Raw genomic sequence first — 20,603 nt, 5'->3', positions numbered from 1 at the left:
CTTGCTGGTTGTTAAGGAATATGACGAGATCAGTGGTCTGGAAAAAAGTATTAATTGTGCATCGTGATCTTGGCTTGTGTTCTCTGCTTCCATGACTGCAAAAGCTGACTTTAAACTCCTTAAAAAGTGCTTGAATGGAAGTTAGAAGAGCTATGATAAAAGTGGAAATGCAACCTCTCTGCAAGCTGAATTTGCTGTTTATTGTTGTACATCTCTTTGATATGCCTTTCTTGCAGGTCAAAATTAGTTGAAGTGAACTCTGTCCAGCCCAGTATTGCCAATTTTGGAAGATCCTTACTAGGAGGCTACTGTTCATCTTATGTCCCTGACTTTGTTTTGCAAGGAATAGGAAGTGATGAAAAGCTGAGGCACTGTTTGGTGTCAGATTTGTCTCATGCTGTGCAGGTAATTAAGCTATATTTGGTAAATGTATTTCTCACAGTAGGGGAAGGTAAATGTTTTTGAACATACAAACCTGCTGGTAGTGGAAATATTTACTGTCACAGCTCCTGTCACGTTTCCCCAGTCCCAGGTCACCAATTTTTTTCTCTTCTCTCAGTTCATGTATCTGAAACACGTGGGTGTTTCACTGCAAATCTGGATCACAAAAGATTAGACTCCCACTGAAGCCAGTTGGGAGGCCCTTGCCTTGGGAAGGTGGATCTTGGTGCTAAGCCATAGAGGAACTGTCATCTCCTGTGGGCATGGCAGGGGATGGTTGTGTGCCCACAGGATGGGATGATGTTAAACCAGCCCAAAAGCTGAGGTTGTGCATCTCTTCCTGGGCAGGGTCTTGCTGCAGAGGGGCAGAAACTCCCTTTGCTCCCTCCTCTGTCCCTGCACATCTGACCAATGTGCTTGTGCAGCAGAACGTGTCCTCCACAGTGAAGCCAGGAATGTTTAATATTTTGGGACATTTCTCCTTCTTTAGGATTGTAGTCCATGTGTCCAGTGGTGATGGCTTCACTGGAAAAGGAGAAACCAATGTAAAGATAACTGTCCAAAAGGGACCTGTGCTACTCACGTGTGCTGGTGATCGATCATCTCTTCTCCACAGAAGCTTTTCCCTGGATGAACTGGGGCATGACTGGGAAGCGTGGTATTCCCTACCTCTTTTAGTCCCCAGGAAAGGAGTGGAAAGCAGACTGTCACTTGAAAAGTGTGATTCTGCTCCCCTCTAGTTTATTCCCAAGGGAATGGGGAAAAACCCCAGATGTGCACAGGCTGGGGAGCAGCCGCTTTCCTGAGCCTCCAAAACATCCCCTTTTTCCATCTTCTCACATTAACAACGTGCATCAGACCTGTGGCTCTTCCCCACATTTCATCTCCTTTCCTTGTGCCCAGCTCCACAGGGAATGAGTTTTGCTCCCTGGGTGGTTGTTCCAGGGGCTGGTTTAAGCCACATGTTTAAGCCATTTGGGAAGTGTAATTGAATTTCAGGCAAGAGAGGCAGCAGCGTGAGGTACCTGCTGCTGTGGGACAGATGTGGCTGAAACACAGCCTGACTGAGCCACATTTTTATGCTTCTCTTCAAGTACAACAGTGACTGCATCCCAGCACTGTGTGAGGTCCCTGTGGGACTCTTTGGAAGGAGGTGCTTCCTAACAGTCCAGGCCAAAAAAGGTATTAGGGAAGGACAGTGGGTTTCTAAATACTCCCTTTTTCAACCCCCTTTTCAGGGCTTGGGAGAGGTGCAGCACCAGCTGGAAGGAATGGCAAGGCACAGGCTTGGTTCCTGACTCCCTCTGCTGGCCTCCCATGAAGGGAAACCAGTGACAACTGGGAGTAACCCGAGCTTGTTAACACAGCCGTGCTGAACAGCGAATTGGAGTTTTGGTTTTAGGAGTTTAAAATATACATACTTTAGATATGTCAGAACTCTTTATGTCAAATATCAAAATATGTAACTGTCAGCCAGTGACACACTTTCGAGCCTGGGAGAGAAGGTAGGATAACCACCATCCTTCTGAGACTGTGCCTTGCTCACAAAACCCCTCAGTTTAATGGATGGAGTGCAGCGTGGGCACATGGAACTGGATTTTAGGGGAAGCAGTGTCCTGGATGCTATCCTGCTGTCCAGGGGTGCTGTCCTGCTGCCCAGGGGTGCTATCCTGCTCCCCAGGATGGTGATGTTTTGTGAAAAGATCGTTGTCATTTGTCATTCTCAGGGCTCTGCTCTTCATTTTCTGTTCCCAGCACCCTGTTCTGGACGAGCCCATCGCAGAGGCCGTTTGCATTATTGCAGACACAGACAAGTGGACGGTGCAAGTGGCCAGTAGCCAGAGAAGAATGATTGACAATAAACTGGGAAAAGAAGTGTTAGTCTCCAGTCTCGTCTCCAACCTGCTTCATTCCACTCTTCAGCTTTACAAGCATAATTTATCTCCAAACTTTGTAAGTCTGAATGGCAGTCGAGAGGGTGATGGTGTAAGATTCTGCCTAGTGTTTGTATCTGTAGCACAATTTCAGTAGCCAGTGCATCCTCTGGTGTAGCTGTTTGAGCTGCCTATTGAAATGCCAGTCTGTAATCAAAACAGCTGCCTCATTAATTCTGATTTAACGTGTAATCAAAGGCTTCTGCTGCAAAGCAAGAGTCCTGCCAGTGAATATCTCTCCTAGACACAAGCACAGAACAGGCAACAGGCATGTGTGGTCTGTGCTGTTCTGCTCTGAGGCTGCTTTGGTTCAGATAGAGCACTGCCTTCCCTGACACATCTTCCTTTGCTTTCTAGTGTGTGATGCACCTGGAGGATCGGCTGCAGGAGCTCTACTTCAAAAGCAAGATGCTATCTGAGTATCTCAAGGGCCAGATGAGAGTCCACGTGAAGGAGCTGGGCGTGGTGCTGGGGTATGGTCACAAACACCCTGGGTGTCCTGGTGCCACATCCCCTGCCTGGGCTTGTTCTAAGCACAGCAAAATGGATTTTCAAATGGGACCGGAACTCATAAGTTACCCATGGCCACAGGCTCCTGCTTAGCCATTGCTGGATCCCAAGGATCCCCAGCCTGTGTCTTCCCCCCGGGCAGGAAGATGGGCTCAGCACTCTGGAGCTTATCAGACTCCCTGCTTAGGTGGTCAGTCACCACTGACCTGATTCCTCCAGGCTGGCTTTCCTTAATGTGGCACAAAACACCCTCTGTGTCATGTAAGGCACACAGTACCTCTCTGTGGGTGTGGGGCACAGGCAGAGGAGCTGTTTAAGGGGTGTTCACAGGAAGGCAGAGGAGTTCAGGGTGAGCAGGAAGGCACACGGAGCACGTGTGGTGCTGGAGCTGGGGGAGCAGCTGCCACTGCTTCAGCCCGGTCCTCTGCTCCTGCACTGTGTCCCCCAGCTGTGACTCCCTTTGCTGTGAGGTTAGGAAGGAATTGGGTGTTCTTCCTCCCTCCATTTGCTTCCTCACCAGTTTGTTGGTGCTGTGAAACCCCCCCAGACAGGTGGGAGCTGAGGCAGCGCTGGCAGTGCGTGAGCAGGCGCAGCTGGAGGGTGCTGGGAGCAGTGTGGCAGCTGCAGAGAGTAACCCAGGGCCCAAGTGCAGGGGCTGAGCAGGCTCTGTGGGCACTGACACGTGCTCAGCCCCGCCACGTTCCAGGCTGGATTAAATGTGACTCTTCTGCTTCCTTCCAGGATTGAATCCAGCGACCTCCCTTTGCTGGCAGCTGTAGCGAGCACTCACTCCCCGTACGTTGCCCAGATCCTACTTTAACATGCCAGAGCCCACAGACTTAAACTTTTTGCCTCTCTGGAAACAAAGTGGAAGACAACCTGTTCTGGCTCCTTTCTCTTTGCAGCAATTCAAACAAACTGCTCGCTGAGCTGCAGCACCTCCATATATGACTGCACAGTGTGCAAACAGTTGGAGACTTCTCCTCTCCCACTCGACCATTTATCAAAAAGGATAAAGAAAGGAGTAAAGAAAACTGAGTAAGCCCAAGCTTTCAGCCATGGAAAAGTGAAGATTTTAGCAAAGCTGAAGATCTGAGTTTTTTAGCAGTTTCTGCCACAATGGCTGACTGTGACTTACACTGGGGAACGGAGGAAGAACTGCTCTGAGAAACACATGATGCCATCAGCCCTTAGGAACTGAACAGGAGAGAGCAGCTGCTGCCTCCAGCCCGGCCTCAGCCAAGCAGGATCTCCTTGGGATCTGTAATTCTCAAGCTGCGATGATTTGTAAACAACTTCTACTTTTTCATGTCATAGTCCAGTTCTGGATGCTTCCCAGAGGAAGAACGGGGCCTGCTTTGTTTTGTAAAAGGCTTATTAATGACAGTCAGCTCCAGAATTTATTTATGATCTTTCTCTTGGGAAGAGGGAAAAGCAGGGGACAGAGGGGGACAGGGAGGAGGAAGGAAGAGGCCAACAGACAAACTAGCGATGGAGATTCTTTCTTGGCTGGATGCTGTAACCAGTATTAAATGTTTATAATGTTTAAATGTTGCTTTATACTAAGTGATGCTTTTCTTCCACAACGTAATCAAAATGTTAAAAACAAAAATAATCTAAAGAGAATGTTGGCTGAAATTTCCCCAGGGGGTCCCCAGAATGACATGACAATTACCTCTAACTTTTTTATGATCTTTAATGTTCTTGCAACACCATATTCTTTTTACAGCAGTCAGTCAGCCAGCTATTGAAATAATGAACTAGAAATAATTGTACCAAAGCACTGGGGACAAAATGAGTAGACTATTACCCTTAATTGCTCAGGTAACTAATTGATACATTTTTTAAAACCATTCTACAAAAGAAATGAACATTGATTACACCATAGTGTAGTAATATCCAAATTATTTTTTGACAGATATACCCTGCAGATGACTCTAATCCCTTTTCTACTCACTCGTGTAATTACCAGCAGGAAATGTTGTTTATTTTATTCTCAGCATTTCTCTTTTACTCAGCCATCACTGGTTTGTCACTGTATATACAATAGTTGTACAAGTAGCTGATGGACCCAACCTGGTGTAAGTCATGTAAATAGGCAGTGGGAGGTGGATTATGTTTTCAAAGGCTCTACTACCTCAGTTTAACTGGACACTTCATTCTAGGCTTTGCTTTACGTATTTGTCCTGGCAGCCAATTCATGTTGCTGATTTTTAGCTTCTGTTTTCATTGATTACGTTCAGTATATTGAGTTTCATGGATTATCCTCACAAGTAGGAGACACGTATTCACTTGGTGGCTAAACTCTGTAAGAAATTCTATAAATGCATCATTCTGTGATCATCCCCTCCACAGTACAACACGCCAGCTATTGGTGTTTGCAGGGTTACTTCAAATACAAATCTATTTGAACCATTTGATAAACCTGAAAACAACAGGGGAGATCCCTGCCCCACCACTGTCAGCCACAGAACTCTCCTCCCTTCCTTCTCTGGGGCCAGGATTCACCCAGGGTGGTTTTTCAGCGCTGTTTAAAATCTGTCCCTTAAAGCTGTTCCAGGGAAAACCCACAGGGCAAAGCCACTCCCCTTTCAGGCAGGACCGAGGCCACCCCAGGAGTGACCCCAGGAGTGACCCCAGGAGTGACCCCAGTGTTCACCCAGCAGTGTCACTGGAACCCTGTGCACAGAACCCGACGCTGACTGCTGCAGGGGAGGAGCTCGATGTGTGATCCAAGGGTTTGTTTCTCCCCTGTTTTTCCAATGTCCTTTCCTCACCACACAGTTGTGTTACATCTGGTTTTTGGAAGGAGCACGAAACAGGGCCTGGTTGTGTGAACACATTTGTAATGAACTCTGGGGTTGAGCTCCACGTGTGGCTGTTGAACTCTTGGCTGGGGATGTGCTGTGGGCAGTAGTTGAGTCCTGAGTTGTGCCCAGACTGGTAGGGGTGGCCTGGCCATGGCAGCACTGCCGGGGCTGGCGGTGAGGGGGGCTGAGGGTGCACTCCTTCCTTGGGTGGGTTTGTCTGTAGCAGTGCCCAGAGAGCTGGGCAGCTGCCCCCTAACCCTGGCACCCCCCAGGACTGAGCTTGCAGTGACCCCGACGGGAGAACCGCGTCCTCCTCCGAGCCATTGCTGGCAAATCCTTGGGGTTGCTTTGAAACGGGTTTGACTCTCCAGAGAGGCCCTTGCACGGCTTGAAATAATATTAACGTGAGAGGAGAAGGAGGTGGCTGTGGGGGGGCACCTTCTGTGCTGTCCTGTGCCCACTGCTGCTCGTTAGTGCTGTTAATGATGTGTTCGGTCAGTCCCAGGCTGATGCAGCTTCCTCCGTGTCCTCCCCGTGCCGGTCCCTCGGCCCCTCTCAGCAGTGTTGTGGGCAAAACACAACCAAAACCGTGGCATGGGAAGTTTTCCTGTGAGTTAATTTCTTTGGGGTACATGAACAATGTGGTACGTATGTCTGTTTGTTAAATAACACAAAAAGGGATTTTTACAGGCTATAGCGTCGACTTTTTAAAATATATCGCGATTGTTTTATGTGAATAGAAAACTAATGTTTGATTTCTTTTTTCCACTATTCCCAATCTCCATTATTAACATGTCTTAATTTTATGGCTGAAAACTAAGTGTACTAGAAACACAAATTAGCAAATTTGGTTTTGTTGCAATTGGCAAACACTGGGCTGCTAAGAACAAAAACTGTTTAAAAGAACAGATTTTACACCTTGCATATGTTTTCCCTATTAGTTCTTAGAGATGTTTTATGACAATTTTTTGCTTTCTCTAAATTATTTAGATGGTGGTACTTGTAAAATGCTGGGTAAAATGTACATACTTGTTATCTCTTCTGTTTTTGTATATATTTCCCAAGATGTGCACTTGTATTATAATAACCATTCCCAATTTTAGGGGAAATTTGTGCAATAAATACAGTATGTCAGTTTACTTCTGGTACCTTTTGTGTCCCTTTTTTATGCATGTATGAGAGCGTGGGTGAGTGTGTGAATAGAACCATCTCCTGCTTGACACTGTCTCCTCTCCCCTGTCCATTTTGGGCCATGCTTCCTGTGCTTAGTGCTGCTGCAGCCATTTAATTTGGAGTTTCTTAAGGAATTAATAGTTTCAAATAGGAATTTGTGTTTGAACTTGCAGTCCCTTCAGTGGTGAATGTTGTTGGCCCCCAAAAAGTGACAGTGAGACAGGAGGGAGGCCCTGACCCTCTGTACCAGTGCTTGACTTTGCTTGAGAAGAGACACAAGCAGAAGGGGCTGGTCTGTGCACCAGTTTGTGCATTCATTGCTGAAGTGACCTGCAAAGCACTTTGTCACAGGAGTGCTTGCAATTCCTCTCCTACAAGGCACTGTATTGGTGCCCATCTGCCCGGGTACAATCCCTTTTCTGTCTCTCTGGGTCGCTGCACAGGAAGGGAGGTTATTGAGGAGTCTCTCTAAGGTTTTATTAAACGTACGTTCAAATTGTGATAGCAGTCCTGCCAAGAAAAGTGAAGTGATAATCATACAACCGGAAAAAGAATTAACTTAGGAAGACGTAGCAGAGCACAGAAATGAGGCTTTAGAGCATCCCAGTTAAGTCAGGTGCTCCCAAAAAGGGGAAAAAGAACAAGCAGGAGATGAAAAGCTTGGCCTGAAGCAGCTGCATCTTGTATTTGTGATAAAACATTCTCGTGGTTTCCTTCCCTGGCAGGTACCTCCCCCAGGTGCAGGTCAGTGTCCCCGAGCCCCGTCCCGCAGTGCCCAGCCATGGGCAGGGGACAGTGCGGGCACCATGTGTGGCACAGGAGGAGCCTTCTGGGATTTCCACCTGCACCTGCCAAGCCCTGTCCTGTAGAAGGGTGCCTATGACCCCAGTGTTTGGTTTCATCTCTTGCAGGAATTAAAGCCCCAGCAGCCAACTCCCAAGTGCTGTCCTGTGACACCACCGTGAGCTCCCCCCGTGGGCAGGGGTGGATTGCCCAGCCTGTTCTCCATTCCCAGCCCAAGCAGCTGGCTCAGTGCTCAGTGTAGGTGAGTCAACATAAAGGCAATTAACACATTGCCTTTTAATCCTGATAACACAGGGGTTCATTGCTGGCCTGGTGCTCCTGTGCCACGATGGACTCACAGGGCAGAGCCTGTGGTCCCACAGCAGCGCTGGAGGTGAGGTGAGGGCAGCTCCAGCAGAACCTGCAGCAGGAGATGCTCAGCTTTAACTGGGAGCAGGGGAGGCTCTGCCAGGGGACGCTGGGGACGTGCCCTGTGCACTGCCAGACCTCCTGCAGGGCTCCTCGGGCCGAGTGCACCTGACAGGGCAGAGAATTTGGTGTTACTGGAGTAGATGGTCATGAGGTGTCCTCCTGACAGGGATGGTGAGGGTAGCTGGAGTCATGTGTCTGTGTGGGTGTTTGGCAGAGATGATGGGAGCAGTACATTCAGCAGTATAATCACTGCAGCATCCAGAAAACGCTGATGTTAATGCCCAGAATTGATTTCCTTTCTAACTCTGCAGCTAGACTGGGACGTACCACTTGCTAGCCAGTATTTTTAATGTATTGTTACTTCTTTTCTGCAATTCCCTCAATTTTCCTGAAACAAAGGGGAAAGCTAATTTACTTTGCTGAGGCAAAGGCAGGAGGGAAGCCACAGGCACCTAAGTACCACTGTGTCTCTCATCCCTTGCGTGATTCCTGGGGTCTGCAGGAAAGGGGATGATTCTTTTCTGTGTGGCTCAGTGCAGAGTAACCTGAGGATGATTTCTGGATCCAGGGGTGGGAAGCAGCTTGCTGTGTTGGCTGCACAAAAGCAAAGAGCTCCTAACAGCTCTCTGCTGAGCTGCTGTTGCTTTCTTAAACATCTATCGTTAAAAAATATTGGCCTTGTAGCGGGAGGTAAAAATGAGCAGAGGGCCTGGAGATACACGTGTTTTCTGAGTGTCTGTGCTGCAAGGAACGTCTCTGTTTATGTGCTGCAGCGTTCACATTCTGTTCCAGCCATGCCCTCATTTATTTCATGGTACAGGAGCAGTTACAGGCTCCTCACACCGCCCCTGCAGCCTTCCTGCCTTCCCTCTGCACAAAAACATCATCCTCGCTGTTGCTACAGGCAAATCTAAATACACCAGTGCTTGGGGTTTTGGAAGGGCTTCCCGTGCTGGCTGGGGATGCTGCTTTACTGGAATCAGAGCTTTTCCGCTCTGACAGTCGAAGAACCACAAGTTCAAATCCTGAGGGATCTGTCCAGGCTTTTGGAGCAGGATCTGATTCCCCAGCAGTGGAGGCTTTGCTTTGGGAGCCTGCTGGCAGAGGAGCTGGAAGGTAAATCGGTGTGCCCAGTGTGCCTGGTGGCTCCCTCAAGGGGTGTTCATTCTCCCCTGCCTGGGGGTGAGTGGGAAGGAACAGGCACTGCAGGACAGCTCCTCACTGAGGTACAGAGGTGAGAGATCCTTCCCCAGCCGGCACAGAAAGTGCCAACATGGAGCAGCCCATGGAGCTGTGGATCCCCCTGGGAACCCAGCTGAGGAGCTGGACAAGGGGTTGTGTGTTGGAGGGGTGCTGGGCCTCTCCTTCCCCCAAGGGACCACTGCTGGGCAGCGTTTCCTGCCTCAGCAATGCCTACTGGCCATCCTGCAGGGCTGGACCTGTTGTGTGGCCTCTGGAAATGAACAGCCTCCTGTGATCCATCACCCCCTGTCACCCGCTTGCTCTTGCTCAGGCCCTCTGCTCTCTGGCAGCTCATCTCCTCCTGGAAGCATAGTAGCAGGAGGCAGCATGTTACTCCCATGTCTCTGTTTATTTTCATTACCAAAAATATTTGTACAGCGGCAGAATTTGATTTCTAAACCTCTGTGTGTTCCAGCTGTTTGTTCCCAGCTGGAGCTGAAGACATCTGCTCCCAGGGTGGGGATCACTGCCTGAGCTCCTGCCCTCAGCTGTGCTCCTGAGAACCGGCTGCACCCAGGCACAGAGGGCTCCCAGTGCCGGTCCTGGTGCTTGTGGCACAGAAGAAGAAGATGCAGAAGGCAGGCAGGTGACAGCAAGGAGCCGGTCCTGTGGTTTGGGATGTCACTGCTGAGGAAAGGCTACCTGGAGCACGTGAGGAGTGGTTTGGTGAGGCCCCTGGCTCGGAGGACAGGAGGGTGACACGGCCCCTTCCTGGCCATGATGTTGGTGCCCATCAGCTGAAGGCCAGCGCTGGGACTTCCCCTGCCCAGTACCTGTTGCTCAAAGTTCTGTGGGTTGAGCAATGCCCTGGGTGGCTCTGTGGGCAGGGCAGCTCCTGCACCCAGATCCGGCCCATCAGCACCCAGGGGATCACCACAGTCCGGGCTGGAGCTGAATAACCAGCCCGGTGGTTTGCGGGGTGAGCCCGGCCACGGGGCTGCTTCCCACTGGGGTCGGGTGCTCCTGCCCTGCTGCAAACAGCTGCTGTTGTCTCCAGGCCAGGTTTGCCCACAGCTCCTGGGCCTTGCAGGACAGCCCAGCAGCCGTGGGTGCCCAGCCAGCACCGAGGGTGAGGGCCGTGACCTCGGGCAGGGCTGTGCTGCCGGGCGGCACCGACCGGGCTCCGGCCCAGCCAGCAGCTCCTTATTGCAACATCCCAAAGGAAGTATTTGGGCCGTAGGCTGGTCCCGGATTTCCAAAGCAGCACAGGAGATAAGCAGATGCCTTTTTCTTGTGACACAGCTGCCCTGCCTGTGCCCCATCCCTGGCCAGGCCCCAGGCGGGGAGAAGAGCCCCCAGTGTGAGTGCTGCTGGTGGGTCCTGGGACAATCCACCTCTCACTGCATGAACACCTTTGTGCTTCCTGTTTGCTGTTCTCTTCCTTAAAAAACTGCCACCTGTTTCCTTTGGTAACAGTTTTTCTGTAGACAGAGCTTCCCAGAGATGAAGTGATAGACCAAGAAAAATCTTCGACTTTATTATCTTCGACTTTTATATCCTGGAGGTGGCAGGAGGGAAACATCCTGCTCTGGCTCATCCTTTTCCCATTACAAAATCACAACCTTGTGTGAATGAGAGGAAGCCACTTCCTCCGATGTAGGTCACTGGGGAGCCCCGTGGGGCTGCAGTGCCAGTGCTCAGGGCCATCCCTGGGCCACCGGGTTTGAGGCCATAAAGACACTGTTTAATGCTGCTATTTTTTGGTTTGAAGATTTCATCTATCCCGTGCTTTCTAAACCACTGAGAGAGAGGGACTCTCTGTGGCCACCGTGCCTTTGGCTGCTCCTGTTGTTGAGTTTCTCCCCCTGTAACCAGAGTGTCTGTTTAATCTGGAACTTGCTTTGCCTTCCTTGTTAACTCCTCAGCCTGAGTTCTGGTGTTGCTGGTGGGACAGACACAGCTTTTTTCTTCAGGAAGAGCACTAAGGAGGAACAGGGAGCTGTGCAGGTCACGTGCAGCTCTGCTGTGCTGGAGCAATTGTGCCCAGCCCTGCTCTCATCATCGTTTCCTTCTCGAGCAGGATGGGCTGAAGCTGCAGCTCTGGGACACACGAATGTGTCACATGGCTGGGGCCAGCTGGGAGAGCTGAAGGTGCAGTTTGTCCAGGCCTGTTAAGAGAAAAAAAACGTTTTCCTCAAGTGGCATTGAAAATGAAAGTGATGTTTCTTATGGAAGTGCATGTAGCCGGGCTGAGGAAAGATGGGTGAGAGCATTTCCTTGGGAAATGAGCTCCTTACTTCCCAAGGGCTCATTATTTTAGTTTCCTCAGCTAATAGAAACAATTTCTAGAATGTTTCCACTAAAGTCACCAGAAGAAAAGTGGTTTATGAACAGCCCAGAGCCAGCACAGAGCACAGTGGGGAGAGAACCTGGAGGCACAGCCCAAGTCTGGGCAGGGGGATCCCAGCAAGTGCCTTGGTTGACTCCTGGTGCTGACACTGGGCTGGGGGTGGGACCTCTCCTGAGCAAACATCCTCATCTGGGGGCTCTGGGGTGGAGATTGCAAAAGGTCCCTATGCTACAAAGGTGTCAGTAAACAGTGACTTTAGGGCAGAGGGTACAAAGGGTTTGTGTGTTTGATTTTCCTGCCAGGGATGCTTTTCACTTCGGAGGACTTCGATGTGCTTGCAAAACTACATTCAGCAATTCTTCTGTAATTGCTTCAAAATTACAGCCACGAGCAATTATAGTTTTCAATAGCTTCGTGAGTGCACTGAATCCTAAGAAATTAACTACCACATTTTCAAGGAGTAAATTTATTAATAGCAGCTGTAACTAAAAATCTTGCCTAATTTTGATCACTACCAGAAGAGATGAAAAAACAAGGGCTCCTGTTTGCATGTATTAACAATATGACTGATAAAATTTGAGGGAGATATTCTGGGCGAACAAGAAAATTACAGCTGTGTTGCTTGTGCTGCAATAATTAATGATCATGCACTTTATTCTCCAAAGCTGTTTTTCTTGTACAGTTTAACTAAAGGTCTTGATCTCTGTCATTTCACACGACATTGTTCTGAGGCTGGTCAGGCTGTAAAAGCCATCAGCCTGGAGGAGAATTTATTTTTCAAAATACAGCTTAAAATCTCCAAACTATTTCTTAAATTATAGGTTAGCGAAAAGCAGGCTCTTCCCATGGAAAGAGATACAGTTTTTTAAGAAAAGCAGGCTCTTCCCATGGAAACAGATACAGTTTTTTAAGAACTGTAAGACTTGAACTGATTTAGAATTAAAATCAAGGGCTCTGTCCTGGGCTGATGAGACTCTCTGTGGCTCCTGGCAACCACAGCTCTTCACAGCTGTAAATTCAGACACCCATTTTCAGGGGGAAAATAATCCTAAATACAGCTTTCCAGAGATGTTGTAGCTGACTGTCGTGTCCTCGCCTGCTTTTTCCCAGGCTGGCTGGCTGGGAAGCTGCTGACCCTGCTGGATCTCAGGCTCATCCTTCCACTGAAGGAATCCCTGGCTCGGCTGGAGCCCACGCGGGGTTTGTCCAGTGCACGTCACCAGCCTCAGGAATACGGGGTGAATTCCTGCTTTTTCAGGATGGTTACAGCAGAGGTGGGTTTGGAGGAAATGTCTTCATCAGCTGTGTCTGTCCTCTGCCCTCATCACTTCCAGGCAAAGCATGAGAGCTCATTAGGCGTTTCTAATTAATTTGGGATGTGGCTATTTCCTGCTCAGGCTGTCAGCCCAGGAGGCAGCTGAGCAGCACTGCTGGAGCATGGGGTGGTCTCAGTATCCCAGCAAAGGAAACACTTTCCCCAACAAAACCCTCACCCCCTCCTTGCCCACAGTGTTTAAACTAAATGCTTTTAACTAAAAGAGGGTCAATTCAGGTGAGATATAAGGAAGAAGTTTTCTACAATGAGGGTGGGGAGGCCCTGGCACAGGTTGCCCAGAGAAGCTGTGGCTGCCCCATCCCTGGAAGTGTCCAAGGCCAGGTTGGATGGGGCTTGGAGCAACCTGGGACAGTGGAAGGTGTCCCTGTGGGGCTGGGACTGGATGATCTTTAAGGTCCCTTCCAACCCAACCCATCCTGTGATTCTATTACAGCTTCATCTGCTGGACCACTGCTGGTGGGCTGTGCAGCAGACACTGCACCTTCAGGCTTGGGGTGTCCCTGACACCTGTCTCCTCTCACAGTCTCACCAGACCCCAGGAGATGCCTTTTTTGGTGATTCCCATCCTTTACTGGTGAATCCCACCCAGGCTTCTGCTGAGCTCTGCTCTCTTAGTTTCTCATTGCAATACTCTGCTTGCCATTTTTGATTGCAGATTCTTCACCATGTGTGTGCACATCCTTCTTTAGACCACAACTGAAAAAACTCGGGTGGTTCCTGCTACCTCAAGGTCTCCTTAACTGCAAACCCACAACCTGTTTCCATTTCTCTTGGTACCTTCTCTAGAAGTGCATCACTTCTGTAACACCTCCTAGAGACAGGGTGTTTGTGGGAGTCACTGTGCTTCCTACGGGCCAGGCAGGTCACTGCAGAAATTTTATGGTGTTCCCCCTTTTTAATGGAAATTGCAAATATGTTTCCAGACACGGCTCTGCCAATACCCCGACAGCAGCCTCTGTCACCTCTTCAGTGTTTTGGACTGGGGAATGCTTGTGTCTCAGCTTTCACCTAGGTGGAATGAAATGCCTAAAAATCTAAAGAAATTGTGTCTGCCTCGATGTCATCACTGCTGTCCTACCTAATAAATATTTTCCTGATTGTTAAATTCACAGTATCACAGTAAGAAACAAAAAAACCACCAGTCCCTTCTCTCTGAGTGAGAGAATTACATCCATGTGGGTAAGCAATTGTAGGTAAGTGCTATTTGTGTACTTAGGTGGCATCTGGTTTATTGGGCGGAGCACTGGGCCACACACTCGATAACTTGCATCACCCTCTGATTCATACAATCATCTGACCTTCATCTAACTGCTGCTCTGCTTTTATTTCCTTTGCTCCCTACAAGTTACAGTAAAGGAACTTGTGCTCCACACACAATGCTTCCTTTCATGCAGGGAATGGTTGTGCTTTTAGCATTTAAAAAAACAACCAGCAGAAGCATCTACTGGAAAAGCACAGGATGGAGCACCTCTTCCCTCTCCCCCCACAGACCACAGGCACTCCAGGGGTTGCTGTTGGCTGGACACAGCCTCCCCTCCTGGGTGAACCCCCAGCCCCTCGGGGTGGGATGACAGGGCTTGCAGGGAGGGTCCCTCCCTGTTTTGTGTGTGGAAAAGTGAGCAGGTCTTCCAGGAGGAGTCTAACTCTGCTGGCTCTGGCTGGGGCTGTACCTTCAGCTCCTGCCTGGACCCACCCTCGTGTGCCTCCCCTGCAGCTAAGGAGGGACAGCCATCTCCATCATGTCTCAGCTCTCTGACACATGAAGGTAAAAGGGAGTCTGGTGATCTCTCAGCAGGAGCATCTCAGCTGTCCACTGCAGGAGAGCTTCTGGGTGGTGGGAAGAGGCCAGCACAGGCTTTGGAATGCTGCTGGGAATCAACATCCCCTGACACAGAATTACTGTGTGACGTTACCAAGGGCAGGGTCTCTCGAAGGAAGGGAGGAAAACCACATTGAGTGGAAGAAGAGTCATCTGCAGATCTTTTTAAAGTTAAAAATAGTCAGGATTTTGTCTGCAGAAGACAGTTTGTTCTGTTGTGCTGCTGGCATCATGTGAGCAGGCCGTGTGCTTCTGCATTTGAGGGCTCAAACTGACATGCTGAAAACAGGAACTTTCTGGATATTCCGCATGCCTGAGATTTAATGGTTTCAGTGAGTTGCCTGATATCATCTCCTCCGTATGGTTGTGCTTGGGTGGGGGAACTAAACATCTCATTAGCTCCGTAGGGTCATTAAAAGCCAGAGAAGAGATCATAAGGAATAATAAGGATGTATGACATCCTGCGAAGACAGCTGATAAAAGCAGCCTCCTCTGCCACCGAGCGCTTCAAGGCGAGGGGACCCAGTTCAGCAGCGTGGAGGAGCTGAGTGCTCCCTAACTCATGTCAGCAGGAGCTGTTTATCCTCCCTTCATCAGGAAAATCAGACCGACAGCATCGAAATGTGACTAAAACCAGAGGATGATACAGGGAATTTTGGCCTACATAACTTTGCAATGAGTTCACCGAGCATTCCTGGCTCCCAGGCCTGGACTGAGGCTACTAAACTGTGCAACATTTCCTTGTAATCAAATTATAGTTTATACACACACACACAAAACACAAACACACAGACCTGTACCTTCCTACAGACGAACAAAATGTCTGCAGACAGTGGAAAGCTGCTGTGATGCTGCTGAATTGTCGCTCTGGCCTCAGCTACGATAGCAAAGCTCGTGGTTGCAAAGCACCCTGACACCAACAGCAAGAGAACGGCAAGAACTGCGAGTGTTCCCCAGCCTTGGTCTCGATTCAGATGCTGTAATAGTTCTCGTAGGATTTCACAAACAAGTAGCATGTATTTGATTGCATAAAGCAGTGAAATCGTGTGTCAGGCTTTTATTCCCAATTTCTTAATCTTAGATGATTGCCAGTTAAGAAAAAGTCTAGACCATTGGCCTCTTCTTTGGCAGAGGAGAAGTTGTTTATTATTTTTCCACATGCTCGGAGAATTACTCCATTTACTTAGAAAGGGGAAGGACTAAAATCCTATTTACTCTAATCTTTATCATATTTAAACTGGCTGTTCTCTGTAGGCATGTCCCCTTCTTTTACTAGCTCAATGTTGTTGGCCAAAGTGTTGTCCCCTGACAAATGCCACAGATGCACAGAATGGTCACATTGAGTTATGCAAGTGTTTGGCTTTTTGCCTCTGAAAATAGCTGCTCAGTAGAAAAATACAAATCCCATTGCATGTTCTCTCTGGGTTATAACAGGTCACAGACACAAAATCTCTGCTGTTTGTGAAATCTTCTTGTGGCTTATAGTTGTACAACATTTAATGACCCCAAAAAATTAATGAAAGAGATGTTAAATGTTTGGAATTAGATATGTTAAATTGGTAAGTGATGCCAGATTACTGGTGGGGAGTTTTCCATGGCAAGAGTGTTCTTTCTTTTTGTTATTTCTTTTTTAAGTCTTCATCTTTATCTGTGCCCAGCCCATTCTTTTCCCCACCCTCCCCTTTCTAATGGTTTTTGGCATGAGGTTTCCTACGGCAAATGAAGAAAATCTTTCAGCTGAAGCTGTAACCTGATTATAGGAACAAAGAACACGCAAATGGGGCAGTCACCAGACTCCAGATTGCCTCCTGTCAGGGCAGGTTTTCCCCTGCCACCCCCATCTTTAATTTTTTTCAGTCTCGAGCGTGGACATCTGTATACTGTTGCTGGATACCTCCAATATCTAGACAGGTCCATATGCTCTTTTGGGTTTTGCCAACAAAGTGCTGGGGCTGGAATCAAATATCTGTAGGTTGTGTGTAGCAAAAATAAAACAGCAGCAGACAGAAAAAAATTTGATAAAAGAGCCTGTTTCAGGCAGAGCTCCTCCTTTGCAGAGTGTGTACCTCTTTGGGGCAAGAAATCGTGGCTCGGAGCAAACCAGCTGGTTTTCAGATGTTATTTTATAACAATTTTGAATGGTTTTGTCAGTTCTTATTCTGTTTCACCAGGCACTGTTGATACTGTTGTACAGTACACCGTGCCTGGGGCAGGTTGGATGCTCCAGTGACTTGGCAGCAGTGCTTTCTCTCCTCATCCCTCTCACATCCGTCGGGGCTTGGTGACTGCAGCAGGGTGGTGGCAGGCCCTGGACAGACCCTTTCAAGTCACTCAGCAATGGCAAGGGGTAGGAATGTCCTTCTTCATACCTGTCTTTTCCCATCTGGACCAGGAATAGAAATGAGGAAGATGGGAACACACATGTCAGTGTCACGGGACAGCCAGTGCTCTTCCAACACAAGCAGCTTTCACTGTCCTCACTGGCAGCTCTCAGAGGGTCCAGATCAATGCCAGTCTTTGTGTTGGTAGAAACCTTAGTAAATGAACAGCAAATAACCCAATTCACTGCTTCCTTCTGCAGATTGCTCCTGACTTGGGAACTGGGATTCCAGAAGCGCCCCGGTGTGTGACTGGCCGAGGGTTACCTGACACGACGGGCAGGGTGGGATGTTCCCAACACACTGTGCATCCTCAAGCACAAAATATTCGTTACTGCAGAATTTGCACCTGCCCTCCATGAAGCCTTTCCCGTGGACATCCCATAAACTGCCCTCAGTTGAGAGATGTGCCCTTCAGGTGGGAGCTAAGATGTAGGAAATGGTTGCTCTCTCCTGCTGAGCAATGGCTCAGGCTGCTCCAGGGAGCAGCTGGGGCTTGTCATTCCCTCTCTTTGCATGTTAATACAATCTTAAAACCTTTCAGTCTTAAGGCTGACTGTATTCCTAGTCCATTCACACCAGCACTCAGCACGCTAGAGACCATCAGCTGTGTGACAGGGAACATGAAAAGCAGAGAAATTCTCCCTTGGAGGTAAAACCTAAGTATCTCTACTTATGTAACAAAGTGCTGCATCCCCAATTTAAAAGGTGTCAGGCTCCCCGTTTGTTTCAGTCTTGTGGATAGAGGCTGGAAAAAAATTGTTTGACTGTCACAAGGAGCTTATGTGCACATGGCTTTTACCTTTCAGGAAAAACCTGTATGTGGAAGGAAAGCTGAGCTAGTCTTTAGTTAGAGAGAACAAAGATGTGGGTTTAGTTTTTAAAAATGTTATTATGATACAGCAGAAAGATAAGAGATCTCAGTTCTGATGCTTCTTTTCCACCTTTTACCCTTATCCTTTGCACTGAAGCTCTGGGAATATGCACGGTGGGGAATTTCGCCTCAGAAGGGGCAGAATTAGCAGTACAATACAAAATGACCATTTTTGGGTTTGATTTCGCAAAAATAATTTGGTATTTCACATTTAACTTCAGAAATGGAAATTTTAAGCTGCAAAATGCTGTTTTGGCCAGGAGATCAATGTTCTTATGCGGCTGCCTGAGCAGTGTTGTGCCTTTTGTAAAAACGTAACTTTCCTGCAGAAGGTGAACTTCCACAAAATTCCCAATGATGCCTTTGCCTCCCCGATTTCACAGACTTTTACTGAACCATCATAAATATGTTCTATTCAGGAAGTTCATCATCAGAATAAGCATATATGGTAAAACTGTCTGAAGAGGTTCTTCCCCTTGGGAATCCCAGAATATTTTGTTTTCCTCTAGTCAGGCAGAGAATTAATTTGTGTATCTTCCTTGCGGTGTGTTAACCACATACTTAGCTGGTAGTTGTTGCCAATGAAATGCATGAATCTCCAAAGGGAATTTTTTTTTCCAAAGCTAAGAGACCAATAGTCTAACAGCCAGATTGGAGAACAAGAGGAAGGAAATTGCCGGGCTGTAATAAAACTCACAGGACAAGAAACACATAGAAACATAAAAATACAAGTTAAAAGTATTTCAGTGCGTGTTGATTATGAATCTTTCCCGGTGGGAGAGGTGAGGAAGTTGAGTTTTACCCTGAGGAATCTGGGATGGGCACACGGTGGTACAAGGCGTGAGATGAAAAGGCATCTTCGGGAGTGTCAGTGAACCAGAACAATTGAGGGAACATACTGGGAGGAGGAGAAGTACTCCATAACTCAGCTGGTCTTCCCAAATTCATGGATATTTGAAGCAGAAACAATCTCCTGAGACTGAAACTCATCTGTATTAATAGCAAAGCACCTTTGATTCTTATATGTAAGCCTACAGATACTGCTGGTTTTCAATAAAAAAAAACCTATGTGAGAAGTAACAGTGCTTTATTCAGGCACAGCGATACAATCCAGACAAAAGGGAAACAAATTTTCCCCTATGCATGGACAATCACCATCCTGCCTGGCCACATCCTTCAATCCCAGCCCCAAAATTACTCACTTGTGAAAGCCTCTTAATTGTGTTTAACTACATTGGCTTTACCACCGGGAGACCTTGGCTGTAACGTCAGTCAGCACTTGGGATCATGACACTCGTTTCCATTGTTCTCCAGATATTTGGGAAAATAAACCCGACAGCTAAAATAACCCCTGGAATAATTGCAGCTATTAGAGGCACTACCTACCCAAATTCGGGTATTTTTGGAGAGAGGAAAGTCTTGTTTCACGGGTCAGTTTTGCCAAGCAATTAAATTGGACTGGTAGCTTTGGTTCCTATGGAATAGCTCTGGCTCCCTTACTGCTCCTTGCCTGTAGGAGAGGAGAATTTGTGTGCAAAAGTAAAAGGACTTTTTAGGCTGTTACCTTTATTCCCATATTGTGTGTCCACCTCAGTATTATGTTCATTGCAGGAATGCTAAGCAGCTGGAGTAGGTGGTAGAATGAGTTCCCTTCTAAAAACCAAGAATAGGGCTTAAATTTTTACAGATCCATGAGAACTGTGACAGCACAGAGTTCAGCAAAATCTGACGTGTTTTCCTAGTCTTTAATAAATTTTTTTTCCAGCCACCTCCACCTGGGGAGTATTGACTAGTCTTTTACATTATCTTTAAATATAAACTGAGCTGATAAAGAAAAATTATTTGATTTGCTGTTACATCTCTGGTTGAAAAAAAAAAAAAAGGAAGGAAAAATAAGAAAAAAAAAGGATCGTAATAAAGAAGGATTCATGCTTCAGTTCTTTTACTCTTGCTTTTCCTCAGTCATCCAGGAGAACTTTTTATCTCCATCTTTTCCATTTGGTTTCCTGGCAGAGAATCTCTGAAGATTCCCACACTAGTGGAAATAATATTTTATGTACTAAAGTTGAAAAAGGATAACGTGTTCTGCCAAATAACTAGTACAAACTTCTGACCTTTGGAACGATAATAGACATGGTATTTGGAAACGCTACTTTTACTACGGAAGTTCAAAATGAAGGGGAAAAAAAAAAGAAAGAAAATGAGCTTTGCTAGACTTTATGGGACTGAAACCAACTCATTTTTGAGAGCATCTTATGTTCTCTCTGTCGTGGTTGCAGGGTAATGACTGTGTGATATTAAGGTTAGTTGCTTTTAAGATCCAGGCTGTCCATCCCGCTGTTGTATCTGCAATGGTACCAGGCACAGCCCCAGCACAGTCTACAGTGGAGGAAATGTCATATTTCCTCAGCTTCTTCTTTGAAGAAAACACTAGAAATATTATAAAACAACTTGGAATGGACAATAAAGTCCTTGAGCACAACAAAGACGATTGTGCCATAAAGGGCAAGTGGTAAAGAGAATGGGAAGGGGTGGCTGGAGAAAGGGGAGAAACAAAAACACTCTTGTTTATTAGGAAGGA

At 47.5% G+C, this 20,603-nt stretch overlaps 1 protein-coding gene across 3 annotated transcripts in view; it reads left to right on the top strand.

The window, feature by feature from the left end:
- The window catches only part of FNIP1 (folliculin interacting protein 1), a 64,628-nt gene extending 57,794 nt beyond the window's left edge, over positions 1-6,834 (top strand). For all 3 annotated transcript variants that reach the window (XM_032702699.1, XM_032702697.1, XM_032702698.1), the window contains 4 exons: positions 237-405; positions 2,197-2,394; positions 2,733-2,848; positions 3,627-6,834. In XM_032702699.1, coding sequence (XP_032558590.1) covers positions 237-405; positions 2,197-2,394; positions 2,733-2,848; positions 3,627-3,705 — 562 coding nt within the window. In that variant the 3' untranslated portion in view covers positions 3,706-6,834. The remainder of the gene's footprint in view (positions 1-236; positions 406-2,196; positions 2,395-2,732; positions 2,849-3,626) is intronic.
- The last annotated feature ends 13,769 nt before the right edge of the window (positions 6,835-20,603 follow it).

Source organism: Chiroxiphia lanceolata, chromosome 15 (assembly GCF_009829145.1).
Source record: "Chiroxiphia lanceolata isolate bChiLan1 chromosome 15, bChiLan1.pri, whole genome shotgun sequence".
Classification (NCBI taxonomy): Eukaryota; Metazoa; Chordata; class Aves; order Passeriformes; family Pipridae; genus Chiroxiphia; species Chiroxiphia lanceolata.
Note: the sequence above shows the minus strand (reverse complement) of the source record. Positions and strands in the feature narration are given on the sequence as shown.